The 17,127-nt window shown below is 49.5% G+C and overlaps 7 protein-coding genes across 7 annotated transcripts; 4 read left to right on the forward strand and 3 right to left on the reverse strand.

Moving 5' to 3' along the window:
• BABINDRAFT_162879 (heavy metal translocating P-type ATPase) lies at window positions 1–3,183 on the forward strand (the record flags this gene model as incomplete). Its single annotated transcript, XM_019129595.1, has 1 exon — window positions 1–3,183. The coding sequence occupies one exon, from the start codon at window positions 1–3 to the stop codon at window positions 3,181–3,183; it is 3,183 nt and encodes a 1,060-aa protein (XP_018983542.1).
• Window positions 3,184–3,527: 344 nt separating this feature from the next.
• Window positions 3,528–5,324, forward strand: RPT5 (proteasome regulatory particle base subunit). Its single transcript, XM_019129596.1, has one exon. The coding sequence runs from the start codon at window positions 3,974–3,976 to the stop codon at window positions 5,252–5,254; it is 1,281 nt and encodes a 426-aa protein (XP_018983543.1). The 5' UTR covers window positions 3,528–3,973; the 3' UTR covers window positions 5,255–5,324.
• Window positions 5,325–6,028: 704 nt separating this feature from the next.
• Window positions 6,029–6,316, reverse strand: BABINDRAFT_162882 (proteasome regulatory particle lid subunit; the record flags this gene model as incomplete). Its single annotated transcript, XM_019129597.1, has 1 exon — window positions 6,029–6,316. A coding segment is annotated over one exon (214 nt), but the record flags the coding sequence as incomplete, so codon positions are not given.
• Window positions 6,317–7,142: 826 nt separating this feature from the next.
• On the forward strand, window positions 7,143–11,811 carry BABINDRAFT_65579 (DNA-directed RNA polymerase III core subunit). Its single transcript, XM_019132456.1, has one exon. It carries the CDS (start codon window positions 7,165–7,167, stop codon window positions 11,491–11,493), a length of 4,329 nt encoding a protein of 1,442 aa, XP_018983545.1. The 5' UTR covers window positions 7,143–7,164; the 3' UTR covers window positions 11,494–11,811.
• Window positions 11,812–12,071: 260 nt separating this feature from the next.
• Window positions 12,072–14,246, reverse strand: BABINDRAFT_162884 (uncharacterized protein). The gene has a single exon (XM_019129598.1). It carries the CDS (start codon window positions 13,820–13,822, stop codon window positions 12,368–12,370), a length of 1,455 nt encoding a protein of 484 aa, XP_018983546.1. The 5' UTR covers window positions 13,823–14,246; the 3' UTR covers window positions 12,072–12,367.
• Window positions 14,247–15,439: 1,193 nt separating this feature from the next.
• BABINDRAFT_168408 (uncharacterized protein) lies at window positions 15,440–16,153 on the reverse strand (the record flags this gene model as incomplete). The annotated part of the gene is made up of 1 exon (XM_019130588.1): window positions 15,440–16,153. The coding sequence occupies one exon, from the start codon at window positions 16,151–16,153 to the stop codon at window positions 15,440–15,442; it is 714 nt and encodes a 237-aa protein (XP_018983547.1).
• On the forward strand, window positions 16,123–16,915 carry SDC1 (Sdc1p). The gene has a single exon (XM_019129599.1). The coding sequence runs from the start codon at window positions 16,337–16,339 to the stop codon at window positions 16,754–16,756; it is 420 nt and encodes a 139-aa protein (XP_018983548.1). The 5' UTR covers window positions 16,123–16,336; the 3' UTR covers window positions 16,757–16,915.
• Window positions 16,916–17,127: the final 212 nt, after the last annotated feature.

Raw genomic sequence — 17,127 nt, forward strand, 5'->3', positions numbered from 1 at the left:
ATGACATGCGGTGCATGTGTTGCCTCCATCACATCCACACTCGAATCGATCCCCAGCGTCAAAGAGGCCTCCATCTCATTGATTACAGAAACTGGCACCGTCAAGTACACTCTGCCACTCACAGCCAACCAGATCAAAGAGGCTATTGAAGACTGCGGCTTCGACTGCGATATCGTCGAGACCAAAGACGAAGACGTGCACGAATCGACATTCACGGTCGAGGGCATGACGTGTGGCGCATGTGTTTCCGCGCTCACGACACGGCTCGAGGCAACGGAGGGCGTCATCACTGCAAACGTGTCACTCTTGGCAAGTACTGCAGTAATACAGCACGGCAGCAGTGTCTTGATGCAGACCCTCGCCGCGGCCATCAGTGATTGCGGCTATGAGACAAGGTTAGTCGTCTCGGATAAGCACTCCCGTTCGCACACAGTATCACCCGATCTTTTCCACACCGAGAAGGACCTTAGCCTCAAGGTCTTTGGCATGACGTGTGCCAGCTGCACGTCATCGGTTGAGTCTGTTGTTGCGGCGCTCGCCGGGATCAAATCCATTGCCGTTTCGCTTGCCACAGAGGAGGCAGCCATTGTCTACGACGAGGCCGTTATCGGAGCGAGAAACATTGTGGATGCTATCGCTGACGCAGGCTTCAAGGCGACTCTTTCCTCCTCGCTTGACAATTCGGCGCAGGTGTCACTTCTCCTGAAGATTAAGGATATCCAGTTCTGGAAGGCCATGTGCTGGAAGCTCGGCCTCATGGGACTCCCGGTATTTTTCCTCGACAACGTGATGCACATACTTGGTCTCAACCTCAATTTGCAGCTTGTCCCCGGGCTTTACCTCGAGACGGTAGTGGAGTTCGTGCTCACGACAATTATCCAGTTTGTGCTTGGCCGCAAATACTACATGAGCGCCTACAAGGGTTTAAAGCACGGCCTGGCGACAATGGACCTCCTTGTGGTGATATCTACAACGATTTCCTATGCGTTTTCGCTCTTTTCCACAGCGGTGAGCTGGGCCAAACAAAGCCAAACTCCACCAATGGTGCTCTTCTCCACGTCCGCCATGCTCTTTTTTTTCATTTCCATTGGTAAACTCTTGGAGACCATGGCCAAGGGCGAAACGTCCACGGTGCTATCCCAGCTTCTTTCTTTGCAGCCAGGCACGTGCACGATTGTGGAGGATGCTGTCGGATACAATTCGCAGCTTCTCACGCTAGGAGAGAATGCGGTCCAGAGCCCAAGGCAAAGCCTCCTGGGCAATTCCCTTATTGATGACGTCAAACTAGGAAACGGCGAGGCCTCAGGAAATTTCCTGGGTGATTCCTCGGGTGAGGCTGCCTCCGAGATCATCTCCGCTCCTAGTGGGCCGGAGCAGCCCGACAGGATGGAATTCTCAAATTTTCGCACCCGCGAAATCCCCATCGGCCTCATCCAGCTCTCTGACATCGCCATCGTCCTCCCCGGTTCCAAAATTCCTGCGGACGGTGTAGTCGTATTTGGCGAATCCGAGGTCGATGAGTCACTCCTCACCGGTGAGTCCCTCCCAGTGGTCAAGAAGTACGGTGCACAGCTCATTGCAGGCGCGGTCAATGGTCCGCACCTCCTCCACATGCGCGTGACGGCCAGCGGTAACAAAACCCAGCTTAACCAAATCGTGGAGTTGGTCAAGAATGCGCAGACGACCAAGGCGCCAGTGCAGAAGTACGCGGACTACATTGCCGGGCGATTTGTACCGATGGTTCTCTGTTTGGCGGTTCTTACACTCGCGTACTGGACGTGGTATGCGTATACGCATGACGTTGTAGCGCCCGAGACGATGGCATATATGTTTGGAGTGAACGCGCCCAACGGCCGCTTCTTCTCGTGCTTGCGCTTGGCAATTTCCGTCGTAGTGGTTGCGTGTCCGTGCGCGCTCGGGCTTGCGGCTCCCACCGCAGTGATGGTGGGCACGGGCGTGGGTGCGGCGCATGGGATCCTCATCAAGGGCGGTAGCGTGCTCGAGAAGGTTCAGGGTATCAACACAGTGATCTTTGACAAGACCGGGACACTCACCACGGGCAAATTCCAAGTGGGCAACTACCGCTTCGCTGCCAGCCTCGAGAAGCTTGCTGAGACCGATTGGTGGTACATGTACGGTGCGTTGGAGAGCTCCAGTGAACATCCGGTTGGTCGCGCACTTATGACGGCGGCAAAAGAGCATCTCCAGATGGGCGATGACGATGTGTTTGACAAGTGCACGATGAAAAATGTCGAGACAGTATTGGGCATAGGGATCAAGGCCAGCGTTATGTTGCATGACCAGGCGTACGACGTGCAGATCGGCAGTTCGCGCCTTCTTGACTCTGTTCGCCCCAAGCTTTCGTCCGATGCGCTCAGGGAGATTGTCGCGCACGAAACTGCCACACGTGCGTACATGATCGTGAATCGCCACTATGCGGGCTATGTCGAGCTCATAGACAGTGTCAAGGAGGATTCCGCGGACGTCATTCGATACCTCAAGGCGTCCGGATTCCGCGTGGCTATGATCACCGGTGACAATCGCAAGAGCGCGCTCCGCATTGCCCATCTTGTTGGGATCCCCGCACCAAACGTTTTCGCCGAGGTTTCGCCGCAAGGCAAGGCACTGTTTATCAGCGACCTCCAGGCAACCGTTGGTGCAAATGTCGCGTTCGTAGGCGACGGCATCAACGACGCGCCTGCGTTGGTCACCGCGGATATTGGGATCTCTATTTCTTCCGGGACTGACATCGCTGTCGATGCCGCGGACGTGGTTTTGATCACCCATGGTGACGTACTTCTGGGCATCCCTGCGGCGTTGTCTATAGCACGTGCGACGTTTAATCGAATTCGCTTGAACTTCCTCTGGGCTGTCGTTTACAACTGTGTGATGTTGCCCGTCGCGATGGGGTTCTTTTTGAAATGGGGTGTCACGTTGCCACCTATGGGTGCGGCCGCGGCGATGGCTCTCTCCTCTGTGAGCGTTGTGATTTCTTCGTTGCTCTTAAAGAAGTGGCAACCCCCGGTGATTGAGGAGGGAACTGCGAAGGAGATGGAGGAGTTTAAGGACTTGGAGGACCCGATCTCGGGGCTCAGGGTGCAGGCAGGATTGTGGAGTCGGTTGCGGGGGGCCTTTGAGAAGAGAGCAAAAGAGAATAGCTATGAGCTTTTGACGAGGGGCTAATTGACACTGAGACAAAACCGAGATCAATGTCGGACTGGGGCCTGGTGCAAGTCCGGTCCTACCTGAGTTGAGACCAAGATCTAACTACATAATCTTTTACTAATGTAAAATGTACGTACTGTTTATGAAGATGTGCATATGTTGCATCACGTCAATTTAGGATGAAAGTGAGAGCTCTATCATGCATTTCTCGGACTAGTCTGAGTTTGATAGATGAAACTTTCTTTATCAGATTTAGGGGTGGTTCTTTCCAGCTGCGTTGATAATGGTGTTCACGCGGCATGTTACTCGACTCTCCTGGTCCGTGCGCGTTGTACTGGGATTTTTAATGGAACACACGTAATGGTTTTGTTTTTTTTTTTTTGACAAGATACCGGGTTACAGAGGGTATTTCTCCAATTACCTTTCAGCTCTCTTAATCCCATGCAAATGAAGTAACACCACAAATGAATTGGAGATGATAAGCCTGATATTGGTTTTCTTATTTGGATCGAGAGCCTCTACAATAAAAACAGTCTAAATGCGATAGATTCCGCTCTCCTGAGTCTATTTTCGTCCCCCAAATCTACGACATCAGCATTGATAGCCTAATCCTAGCTACTTGTCATAAGTTTCAATTTTTCCCCTTAGAGCCCAGTCCCAATGGCAGATAAACGGCACCAGCATATCCTGCATAGTCTCTCCGACCTCCAATGTGGGTCGTGCCTTGCCCATCTCTCTATTTGAATCTCGGCGCTTAAAAGTAAAGTGGTGGCAAGAAGTTGTACCCCCACCCCCATACCCCATCGCCATGTCCACCTTAGAAGAACTCGTGCTCGAGCAAGAACAAGAAATAGACCAAGAAATCTTACAGTCCGCAACCAATGACATCGTAAACCGAAGCAAATTGTTGGAGAACGAGATCAAGGTGATGCGGTCGGAGTACCAAAGATTGAACCACGAGAAGGTGACCATGAACGAAAAAATCAAAGACAACAGGGAGAAGATCGATAATAACAAGCAGTTGCCATACCTTGTGGGCAACATTGTCGAGTTGCTCGACCTAGAGACGGAGAAGGAGGCGACGGAGCAGGGCGCCAATATCGACCTTGACGCCACAAGAAGCGGCAAATCGGCCGTCATCAAGACATCCACCAGACAAACCGTGTTTTTACCGCTCATTGGGTTGGTCGAACCCGAAAGCTTGAAGCCAGGCGACTTGATCGGCGTCAATAAAGACTCCTACCTTGTGTTGGACACGCTTCCGTCCGAGTACGACTCCAGAGTTAAGGCCATGGAAGTGGATGAAAAACCTACCGAGACGTATTCTGACATTGGTGGGTTGGACAAACAGATTGAGGAGTTAATCGAGGCGGTAGTTCTCCCAATGACTCAGTCTGAGAAGTTCAAGAACTTGGGGATTAAGGCGCCTAAGGGGGCCTTGATGTACGGCCCACCGGGTACGGGAAAGACGTTGTTGGCGCGTGCATGTGCCGCGCAGTCTAATGCAACGTTCTTGAAGTTGGCAGCGCCTCAGTTGGTACAGATGTTTATTGGTGACGGTGCGAAGTTGGTGCGCGATGCATTTGCTTTGGCAAAGGAAAAGGCGCCGACCATCATCTTTATCGATGAATTAGATGCTATTGGGACCAAGCGTTTTGATTCGGAAAAGAGCGGTGACAGAGAGGTCCAGAGAACCATGTTAGAGTTGTTAAACCAATTGGACGGGTTCGGCTCCGACGACCGTGTCAAAGTGTTGGCCGCAACCAACCGTGTGGACGTGTTGGATCCAGCGTTGTTAAGATCCGGGCGTTTGGATAGAAAGATCGAGTTCCCCTTGCCCACCGAGGAGTCCAGAGAGTCGATTTTGAAGATCCACTCCAGAAAGTTGACCTGCGACAATTCAATCAACTGGAAGGAATTATCCAGGTCCACGGACGAGTTTAACGGTGCGCAGTTGAAGGCCGTCACCGTTGAAGCCGGAATGATCGCCTTGAGAAATGGTAAGAGCATCATCAAGCATGAGGATTTTGTCGAGGCCATCAGCGAGGTTCAAGCCAGAAAGTCCAAGTCGGTCAGTTTCTACGCCTAAAGAAGCGGTGGGAACTGAGAGAAGGTCTCCTTTAGATATTGTATAATATACCATAATAGTGAGTATCACATCTTTGACATAAGCGTAGGTGTACCCTCTAGGAAGGGCTAAGAAGTAGAGAAGAATGAGAGAAGGATAATAATGAGTCTGAAGAGAGGAACCAGCGCGTTGTCTGCAAAGACCTGCTGCATGCTACGAATATTCAGTGGGGTATGAGAGCCAGTCAGTAACAGATGAATAATCAAAAAATGTAGTGCAAAAGTATGTTGCTTGTAATGATCCCTGATGCTGGGACTTCTCCTCACCCGCTCTGACCTCGTCGAGATATTTCCACGATGTGTGTATAGCGTAAATTAGCAACTTCAACTATCGCTAATACTGATATGCAATGGATCACGGTTTAGGACTTAAATAGTGAAATTATTTATCCAAGCTGGTTATGCATAGCGGCTTTTCCTGTACTCCGAGATAGTAAAGGCTAGACTTAAAGATCTAATCTACGTGAGATATCGGAGTAGATAGTGCCACTTTTTTTGTCTACTCTTTCGACGATTGTAACATATTTCCAGACATATCTGACCGCTATGGAGCCATTCTGAGAACGGAACCATGGCTGTCCTACCTGATACATAGACTTGAAATGGTCAGAACTTACAAAGACAAATGACAGAAAAAACTATTCAGGTACAGAGTATATAAGGCCACCAGCGTAATGCCTTGGGGCAGAGAGGACTGGCTTCCTCCGAATGCTAACGATGCCCTCAACCAGAATATAGTACACAGCCAGTACACAACTTGCACTTATTTAGCTGGCTTCTCAGCTTTTTGTAATTCAGCCCTGTTGAATGTTAGTACCATGGATTTGCTAGGTTCTTGTTCGTTACATACTTTAATTTTTGGGAAAAGTCGTCGTGGTTGTCGTCATCGTCCCAGTCTTCGTTCCACAACTGGTTCTGCTGGTCCTTGGAGATGGTCTGTTCATCATCCCAGTTGTCCACCGGAAAATCCTCGAATTCATCGTCTTCTTCCAAAGCTTTATATTGATCTTGTAATTCAGCCATTGTTGATATATTTGTGACTGGTATGATAGCGGAAAGAGTGCCTGTTGCCACTGACCATACTGAGATATGTCGCCGTTCCAATTCAGGTCCTGTATCCAAAGAGTTTATCACGTGAGTACAGTCTTCAGAGGCACGTAATCTGCATCTGAGAAATATCGCTAAACCATTAGCACGCGAAGTCGATCTTATCACTCAGGTGTCTACTGTGGGATTTTCATCCCCAAAAGTGCAGATGTATTTGGTCAAACGACTCCATCATCTACGTTTGACGATAGTTGATTTTCCTTTTCAAATATCTTTGCACCTTCCCCACTCCTCTCTTTCTTCTTCTCCTCTCTAGTTCCGCATGCCGCATACATGAATGAGTCTTACCTTGATTCGTTCTTTCCTTAAATTTCGATGTAGAGGCGCTAATCTTCTCAGTTAATAGGTTAGTTTCTCTTTATTTTCACTTCTTACACTCATTGGTTTTATATTTTGCTTTTTTCAAACTTCTATACAATGAATCGTAATCATAGAACTTGTCATGGCTGATATAGCACTAAAGGTTATTAGTGGACTATGATTGACTCACCGGTCGATGAAAGTAAAACCAGGTAGTATTTCAAGCTTCAAATAACTCATTTTTCTAGTACCTCCAGAAATTCAATCCGCTGTAACACGCTCCCCGCCCGCGTTGCTTGAAGACAGCACCTGTTCTTGACAGTCCACACTCGCTTTAACATATCGCCTGCACAAATGCTCTGCGTCGTGCGCCGCCCATCAAATTTTCCTGCAGTCTGGCTACTAAAAAAAAAGAATTAGCAAAACCAGATCAAAAGGCCTCCGAACCCATCAACCTACTCCCCTATGAAGGAACTTGTCGTGGACATTGCTCCCAAATGTATCAAGGGTATTGAGTTTGGCGCGTTATCTGCGGCTGATATTGTTGCGCAGTCGGAGGTGGAGATCTCTACTCGCGACCTCTACGACTTGGAGAACGGCAGAACCCCCAAGGCCGGTGGGGCAATTGACAAGAAGATGGGTGTTTCATCTAGTTCAGCCGAGTGCACCACCTGTTCTGGGGTTCTTGCCACGTGTCATGGCCACTTCGGGCATGTGCGCTTGGCGTTGCCGGTGTTTCACGTCGGGTACTTCAAACTGATCATCCAGGTGTTGCAAACGATCTGTAAGACGTGCTCCTCGGTGCTTCTCGATGACGAGGCGAAGCGCCAGTTTCTCGCTGACTTGAGAAGACCGAACCTTGACAACTTGAGACGCATGAAGATCTTGAAGAAGGTGTTGGAGCAATGCAAGAAGCAGAGACGCTGCTTGAAATGCCACAACCTCAACGGTGTGGTGAAGAAAGCCGCTGCCGGGAACGGTGCCGCATCCTTGAAGATTCTCCATGACACGTTCAGATGGATCGGTAAGAAGTCTGTTTCCGAGAAGGGCGAGTGGGATGCGGATTTCCAGCGCATTAATGACACTAACCCAGATCTCGTGAAATTCACCAAAAAGTGTATGGATGACTTGAATCCGCTTAAGGTGTTAAACCTTTTCAAGCAGATTGCCGCATCTGACTGCGAGTTACTTGGGATCGACGCCTCTCGTGGCGGAAGACCCGAGATGTATATCTGGAGATACCTCCCGGCGCCCCCGGTGTGTATCAGGCCGTCAGTGGTGATGGTGGATTCTCCATCGTCCAATGAAGATGACTTGACTGTCAAATTAACAGAAATTGTGTGGACCTCTTCCTTGATCAAGGCGGGTATCGAAAAGGGGATCTCTATTAACCAGTTGATGGAACAGTGGGACTACCTCCAGTTGTCCGTGGCAATGTACATTAACTCGGATGCTGCTTCCGCCGCGTTGCTTCCCGGTGCATCCGCGTCTGCAAAGTATGCCAAGCCGATCCGGGGCCTCTGCCAGAGGTTAAAGGGGAAGCAGGGGCGTTTCAGAGGGAACTTGTCGGGTAAGCGTGTGGATTTCTCGGGCCGCACCGTCATTTCCCCCGACCCAAACTTGCGTATTGATGAGGTTGCCGTCCCAGACAGAGTGGCCAAGGTCTTAACCTACCCAGAGAGATGCACCCGCTACAATCGCAAAAAGCTACAAGGCTTGATTCTCAACGGACCGGACGTCCATCCCGGGGCTAACTACTTGATGAAGAAGGACGAAGAAGCGAAGCGTAACCTCCGCTTTGGTGACAAGGCCAAGTTAGCGCGCAACCTCCTGATTGGTGACGTCGTCGAGAGACACATCGAGGACGGTGACATTGTGTTATTTAACCGCCAACCATCGCTACACAGATTGTCCATTTTGTCGCACTATGCCAAGATCCGCCCGTGGAGAACATTTCGCTTGAACGAGTGTGTATGCACGCCGTACAACGCCGATTTCGATGGTGATGAGATGAACTTACACGTACCGCAGACGGAGGAAGCCAGAGCTGAGGCCATCAATTTGATGGGAGTCAAGAATAACTTGTTGACCCCGAAGTCGGGAGAGCCGATCATTGCGGCTACTCAAGATTTCATCACCGGGTCCTACTTGATCTCCCACAAGGATACCTTCTTTGACCGTGCCTCTTTGTCGCAGATCCTCTCGATGATGTCGGATGCAAACACGCAGTTCGACATCCCGCCGCCGGCCATCATCAAGCCGCAGTTTCTCTGGACTGGGAAACAAGTCTTCTCGCTCCTAATCAAACCGAACCGTGCGTCGAACGTGGTGATCAACTTAGATGCGAAGAACAAAACGTTTGTTCCGCCGCTCAAGGGCTTCCCCAACGAGATGTCCCCCAACGACGGGTTCGTGGTCATCCGCGGCTCCCAGATTTTGAGTGGTGTAATGGACAAGTCCGTTTTGGGTGACGGTAAGAAGCACTCGGTGTTTTACACGATTCTTAGAGATTATGGTCCGGATGACGCAGCGATGGCGATGAACAGAATGGCCAAAATGTGTGCCAGGTACCTTGGGAACCGTGGTTTTTCCATCGGTATCAACGACGTCACTCCTGGTACCGAATTAAAGAAGATGAAGGAGAGCATGGTCGAGGAGGCGTACGCCAAGTGTGACGAGTTGATTGGCTTGTACAAGCAGGGTAAATTGGAGACCCAGCCGGGCTGTAACGAGGAACAGACCTTGGAAGCCAAGATCGGTGGATTACTATCCAAGGTCAGAGAAGAGGTCGGTGAGGTGTGTGTGCGCGAGCTTGCGCCGTCCAATGCGCCGCTCATAATGGCCACCTGTGGGTCCAAGGGGTCCACCTTGAATGTCTCGCAAATGGTGGCCGTCGTCGGGCAGCAGATTATTGCTGGTAGCCGTGTGCCCGACGGATTTCAAGACAGGTCCTTACCGCATTTCGCCAAGAAATCCAAGACGCCGCAGTCTAAGGGTTTTGTGCGCAACTCATTCTACTCCGGGTTAACGCCGCCGGAGTTTCTTTTCCACGCCATTTCCGGGAGAGAAGGGTTGGTTGATACGGCCGTCAAGACCGCTGAGACCGGGTACATGTCGCGTCGTTTGATGAAATCCTTGGAGGATTTGTCGTCGCAGTACGATGCCACGGTGAGAAACTCGAGCAATGGTATCGTCCAGTTCAAGTACGGTGGGGATGGCTTGGATCCGTTCGATATGGAGGGTGACGCCAAGCCAGTCAACTTTGTCCGCCAATGGGATCATGCGTACAACCTCACATACACGCATAGGGATGAGTGCTTGACCCCATATGCCATCGACGCGTTGGTAGACCTGATCCTCCGTCCGATGGAGGACAAACTTGTGAGGTTGGACAACCTCGGACACCGCGTGCCGGAGGAGCACTTGGACGACATTGAGTTTGTGGACCAGGATGATGCCGAGAGAAATTTCTACCAGTCTATTCGTGACTTCTTACACCTGAAAGCAACTCGTCTCGGGGGTATCAGACACAAGCACGGGTTACCGACACTCTTGGATGCGCCGAGAGTGCCGATTCTGACAGAAAACCCCGAGGCGCTCGCGATTATCAACCAGGTGTCGAAAATTTCCGCCGCGACTGTCAAGAAGTTCCTCGAATTCTGCATATACAAGTATCACAAGGCGAGAGTTGAGCCAGGTACTGCCGTAGGTGCCATTGGTGCGCAGTCTATTGGTGAACCAGGTACCCAGATGACCTTGAAGACTTTCCATTTTGCCGGTGTGGCGTCGATGAATGTCACACTCGGTGTGCCACGTATCAAGGAGATCATCAACGCATCGAAATCCATCTCCACGCCAATCATCAACGCTGTTTTAGTTAATGATGACGACGAGAGAGCGGCACGTGTCGTCAAGGGGAGGGTCGAGAAGACATTGTTAGAAGACGTTACGTTCTACATCCAGGACGTGTACAAGGACAACCAGTCATATCTCCAGGTGCGCGTGGACTTGGAGACCATCGAAAAGTTGCAGTTAGAGTTGACCATTGATGACATCGCCAAGGCAATTGTCAAAGCGCCAAAATTGAAGATCTACAGCTCCGACGTGTTGGTCTACGGCAGCGACAAGATTAACATCATGGTAGAGCTCGCGGAGGCCAAGGGAACTGTCGACAAGCCCGTCACCAACTCCTTGTTTTTCCGCATGCAACAGTTGCGTCGTGCATTACCAAAGATCGTCGTCAAGGGGTTGTCCGACATCGCGCGCGCGGTCATCAACATCCGTGACGACGGGAAAAAAGAGTTGTTGGTCGAAGGGTACGGCTTAAAGGACGTCATGTGCACAGACGGTGTGGTCGGGACCAAGACCAGCACAAACCACGTGCTCGAAGTGTTCGAGGTATTGGGGATCGAGGCCGCGAGATCTTCGATCGTGGGCGAAATTGATTATACCATGTCCAAGCACGGGATGAGTGTCGATCCGCGCCACATCCAGTTGCTAGGCGATGTCATGACCTACAAAGGTGAGGTCTTGGGGATTACCCGCTTCGGATTGTCCAAGATGAGAGACTCGGTCTTGCAGTTGGCATCATTCGAAAAGACCACTGACCATTTGTTCGATGCGTCATTCTATATGAAGACCGATGCCGTCGAAGGTGTGTCTGAGTGTATTATCTTGGGGCAGACGATGACCATTGGTACTGGTGCATTCCAGGTGGTTAAGCAGACGCATGTGGATGCGGCTGAATTGCAGTCGAGAACCACTTTGTTTGAAGATTTATGTGCGGCGGCGTAACCGAGGCAAGCTGGAGGCTGTGAGAATGGAAATTCTCTGTTGCCTGGTGGTTTCGGACGCATGGTGTTAAAAGGCACATTTATTCGTGTGTTTATTTATGTGTATCAGCATCTGTATATTTAGTAATGAACGAATTGTCGTTTAGCGGTCCAAGAGTCTGGGGCAAAGATTTGACGGCGAACGAGCTTGCGCTTATTTATATTTCGCGTCTATTTCAATTAAATTGTACCTGAGTGGGGTGAAAATTCAGTTAAGAGCTCAACGGTTAGGTGGCTGCGAAATATATAAAAATACGGTATTGGCCGAAATATTTCAGATCTACATAGTTATTGAAGTTAACGGTGGGGATTATTGGCCCCTTCGTCTAGGGAAAGTTTTGTAGTTAGTCTAGTTGATGTCCAAGCCATCCACAATTTCCGACTATAACGGTTTCTCCGATCATTATTTACATAAGGCCCACCTTTGTAAAATTCCAAGAACTCCATGGTCCTAGAAATTCTTGGGAGACTCCAGGCGCCACCGTATCGGTCTGAGGGCACTATCCTCAACTCCTCTGGCTTTCGAAACTGACTTGGTGCAAAAAAAAAAAAAAAAAAAAAAAACATCCGAGTGGAGTAAAACGATACTTATCAGAGGAATATGGCCTTCAGTCACCATATTACATGGGGATGAGGACTTACCGAAGGCAATAGAATGAAATTATATTTTTATTTTCAGTTTGTAGATTTCAGCTGGAATTACAGCGCTCCATGGGGCAAGATTGGCTTTAGTGCAGTATCCGTCTCAAGCAGGTATCTGGTGGTCAGCTTCGGCCCGCGGAAGATAGGCAGGGGTCATGAGTCATAAGGGGGTTCCATGGATGTTAGGGTGACCTTCATGCAGTAAAGTTAAGCACACTGGCATCAAAAAAGAGAGACGGGTCCAAGGCCGAAATATCGGCACACTCCACCACGCCGTCCAACAATAACTCCGCCATGATCTTACCCGTTCCCGGAGCGTTGTTGATGCCCCAGCACGAATGACCAGACGCCAAGAACAAATTTTCAACGTTTGTCTCACCAATCAACGGGCCGGAGGATGACGGAACATCCAACACCGGTAAGTAACACGCCTGTCTCTTCAAGATTCTGCCATTTTGCAAGTTTGGGGAAAGGGTCCCCACATACTCAAACAAAATGTCACACTTCTCCTTGACCACCTCCACGTCGTCAGTCGTCTCCGGCACGTCCACCAAGGTGTCGCCTTCACCACACACGTACACCTCGTCCTTGCGGGCGTAGATCTCGGGTGAGATGTACTGATCCTGGCCAATCGCTAATTCGGTGAAGATTGCGTAGGGCGAGACCTGGCCCCGATCGGGAGCAATGGTGATAGAATGAGCTCTCAAACCGGAAATCGGGCAGTCAGGGAGGATTTTGGAGGTCCATGGGCCAACTGATAACACTATCTGGTTGCCATGGAGTTCTATTGGCACGGTCGTCTCCTTCGCCTGCGTTTTCACAGACGAAACGTCATACGAGACACCGTTGGTGGCGCCGGTTTCTTCATCATACAAGATCTCATTCACCTTCCCGAGCACTAACTCCACACCACCCACCTCCATGGCTTTCTTCAAGATAAAGTTGGTGAATTTGTACGGATGTACCTGCGCGGTGGAATCCATGTCACCAAGGTAGGACCAGTCGCGGATGATCCCCGGCTTGATCCACTTGAGGTTGTTTGGCAACTCGCCATGGGTGAGCGAGAAGTGTTCATTTTTGATTGAATTCTTCTGCACCACCTTGATCTTGGATGGCCGGTCGGTTGGTTTCGTGGCATCCTTGCAGCCGTAAGGGTCAACACTGTCTATGTTTTCGTTGCTGGCAACGGTGGTGGCATCGGAGGTGTGGCCATTTGCGGCCATCTCATCTTCCAGCTTGTGACTGCTCAATATGCTCGAAGCGTCTGAGTCGTCGAGTGAATCGTTGTCCTTCAACTCCTTCTCTATGTTGCCCTCGATGCTAACGGTCGTCAAACGTCTGTAAGCCCACTCTTCCTCGCCGTTATACTCAGAGCTTAGTTCTTGATGCAACTGGAAGGACATAGGCACGATCTGCTGCGGAAATGCCCAAAGGGCTAGCAAGCCCCCAGCCTTTCCGGAGGCCCCACCTGCGACTCTCTTGCTCTCAATGATTGTGATGTGATGCGTTGCGGGGTCAAACGCTGGATGCCGGGTTAGGTAGTACGCTGTGCATACTCCAATTATCCCAGCACCCACAATGATTATGTGATGCTTGCCTTTATGGGCGCCGGAGGGGATGGACGAAAATTGCAAGTACTCAGAAGTCATATATGGAACGTTGTAATGAAAAAGTAGGAGATCTAGTACAAGCACGAAGTGAAATCGATAATCACCCGTATGTCGCCCGTGTGGTTGTTTCAGGTGAAGCTGATAACGACTCTTTTTCGTTACTTGGGGTCCGTGGTCACGAAGGTTAGTGTTCCACACTAAATTGGCGTTGGGGAACGTATGGATCGTTGAACAGGCAGTCTACTGGAACTAGAACGGTTAGTTCGTATGAATATTTGGCGTTAGCACGAAGGTTAGGCCACTCTTATCAGGTATTGACGCTGGAGGTGTTAAATTTTTTGAGCTTCAAAGTGGTCTGTTCCTGTCGCTGGATTTGTCAACTACCGCATCTGGCAACACGTTCTCAGACCTGAATTTGGTGCTTACCCGTGGAGCGAAAAAAGAAATTCCCCTTACATCCGCGTTTATGCGGCAAAAACTTATAAGCAACATGTGCGGATAAGCGTCGTAGCCTATGACATATGTCCACGTGCGTTCATGTTTGCAGACATAAGTACCCTTGCTGCCTGGGGATTCTCTGACGTAACGCTCCCAGCGCCAATAATATCAGGCATGCACGGGTGAAGGTGCATAGTCGTATGATTTGTGTCAAAACAGCGTGTTATCGGCACATCATCCACATTAGACCTTGAGCTCACTTTAAACACACGTCTTAAGTGAATTTGCCCACCACAACATAAGGGTAGGCATAACAGAAAGGGGTCTCACCATCCATATTAGAGGATCTTTCCAAGAAAATATAAACAGGCCAGCAGTTTACTGTTTTTCCTAGCTTTGGATTTACCAGTTCTAGGATCAAATTCAATCTACCGTATCTGTATTACTCTATTAGTTAGTCGATCCCAAACTACGTGCGAAGACTCGAGATTCCATATAATTTTACTGGCCCTGACCACGCCAGACCCTATCAGTGTACCCTTGTGCTGGTTGCTACCGCTAGGTCTGAGGCTATAATATATGGCTCTATACACAAGGATTTGTTTATTACCCGAGAAGGATGCACAATAGTCCTACTCTATCGTCGCAAGCTCGTCAATATAGTAGAATGATTTAACGGTTGGCTGATGTAATGGCAACCGGGGGCATCAGGGCTAGAGTCTCGTAAATAGCTGTTTTGATTCGTTTATATTGTGTTAGTCCTAAATTTATAACCTACGGGCGTAGCGGAGGCCTTGGAGAAGAACAGCGATGGATTCAGATCTACACACCGCTTCTCGGTACCTCGTCGGTGTAGTATGCGCGCAGAAAATTGGATTTTAACCAACCATATTGGAAACGATATTAATTATTGATTAGATCTGGAATTTCCCGTATGATACGCTCTGCGTCAATTCTAATGGTCATTGTTGGAGATTCGTGTGTCACACTGTAGCTCATCTGCCTCTAGCACATATATGGCATCCTCATCCTCTAACGATATAGATTATATATATCTCAAGGAAATTAGTATACATGTGCAAGCACTAACAAACATTTGTGCTTTCCTCCAGAATATAGCCGGTTTGAATGGTTCTACTGAACTGGATAGTAAGCTCTAGTGATCAACTTCTTCTCCAAGTGATATACCTTCAACCAGCCACATATCGACCTCCATACCTACACCACCACGAGTAGCACAAGCAACACGGTCAACGCCACGGCTAATAAAATAATGCAACAGTCGGTGGCACGCTCGCGGTTCTTCTCCATAAAGTGATCGATACGCTTCATCCCGCGGCTCAACTTGTTACCTACGCGGTCCATATTTTCTTCCAAGTCCTCGAGCATTACACCCTGCTCCGCTAACTCCTCACCCATGGTCCGGGCCTGCTGGTTCAAAGATTGCATGGTGGAAAACACAGAGTCAAGCTGTTCGTCCTGCTCTTGTATAAGCTCCTGTTCCTGGAACCCTGTGTAAACGCTACTATCACCCTGTGCCTTGTTCGACTCGAACTCATCGAATCTCATAAACGGATTGGCTTCCTGGGAGATTCTGTTATTCATGGAAGTGACGGGCTGCTGTTGGATCTTCCGCTTGGGCGCCACCTTATCGGCCCATTCGTCTTTTAACAGCACAAACTGCGCCTCTAACGTGTGCACGATTTTCAATCTCTCGTTAATTTTCTTCTGTGTGAGGCCAAAGTCGGTGGGGTTCTTGGCAGCTATCTCAATCGACTCGTTGAGATCCACCAATGTTTCCTGTAGCTCCGACACATGGTTGTCAAAGTCGATGGCGACATTCCTGTCGACCGCGCTAGCTGCCTTGATAAACTTGGATAAGTGTGTTAACTGAGATTGAGCGTCCAGCTGCACTTCGTTAAAAGGGTCCATATTGTGTGTGGGAAGACGGATAGCTATTTGTTAAATGGCATTCTTGGTCATCTGTCTATGGAGTCTTCACAGTTACTGTACAGATGTCTATTCGCGGTCACGGGTCTACGCTGCGGCCTTTCCATATTTCAGTGCAGGTCAAACAAACACACATAAGGCCATATCTGTCTTTACCACACCACAATGAGTACTACGCCGGAAAAAACGCCCACTTTGGCCTCTATCGAACCTGAGGGTGTCAGTTGGTCCCCTGAAGCCGACGTGAAGATCAAGGAAGTGACTCCGGCCGAACCGGTGAGCACTTTGCCGCCGAAGCTCGAACAGTCTCGCACGGCCACGCCGATTCCACAACAATTGACCACCTCCAGTGTGGACACGTCGAGCTCGAGCCAGCCCCGCAAAAAGATCAAGCTCCCAAGCGACCTCAGTACGGTAGAAGTGGTGGGCGGCTCGTCTGTGCGCAAGTGGTTGAACGCAAACTTGACGCCGCATCTCTTGGAGGGCATGCGGAGGTGTGGTGAGGAGCAGCCCGAGGAGCCGTTGAAGTTTCTCGGCGAGTTTCTCCTCCAGAAGCATGAGGAATTGAAAGCCAAGACAGAGTAGCCAGCGACTCAAAGTATGAAAATTATTCTCAGTATTATACATGGAGCTATTTGGGATAACCATTAGTGACAATAGCTGGAAAGCAAAGGTATTGGGTTCAGAAGAAATAGGTACTCAAAAATACGCCCAAATCAGATCAATATATGTTTATATTTTATAGCAGACAGCTATTGGCTCGTGTATGATTGTTTTATTCTCAAAACGCATTCTAATCAGGAGAGGGCCCGTAATTTTATATGTTGTCGTCCATACCCACCAGGCCTAGACATGAAGATTTTCGATTTAAGGGTATCTAAGTCTTAGGTTAAGATCCTCTCAGTTTATAGAGACAGTAGAGTAGCATTCACCGATTCCTATTTTCCCGTTACCGG

Source organism: Babjeviella inositovora, assembly GCF_001661335.1.
Source record: "Babjeviella inositovora NRRL Y-12698 unplaced genomic scaffold BABINscaffold_11, whole genome shotgun sequence".
NCBI classification, from domain to species: domain Eukaryota; kingdom Fungi; phylum Ascomycota; class Pichiomycetes; order Serinales; genus Babjeviella; species Babjeviella inositovora.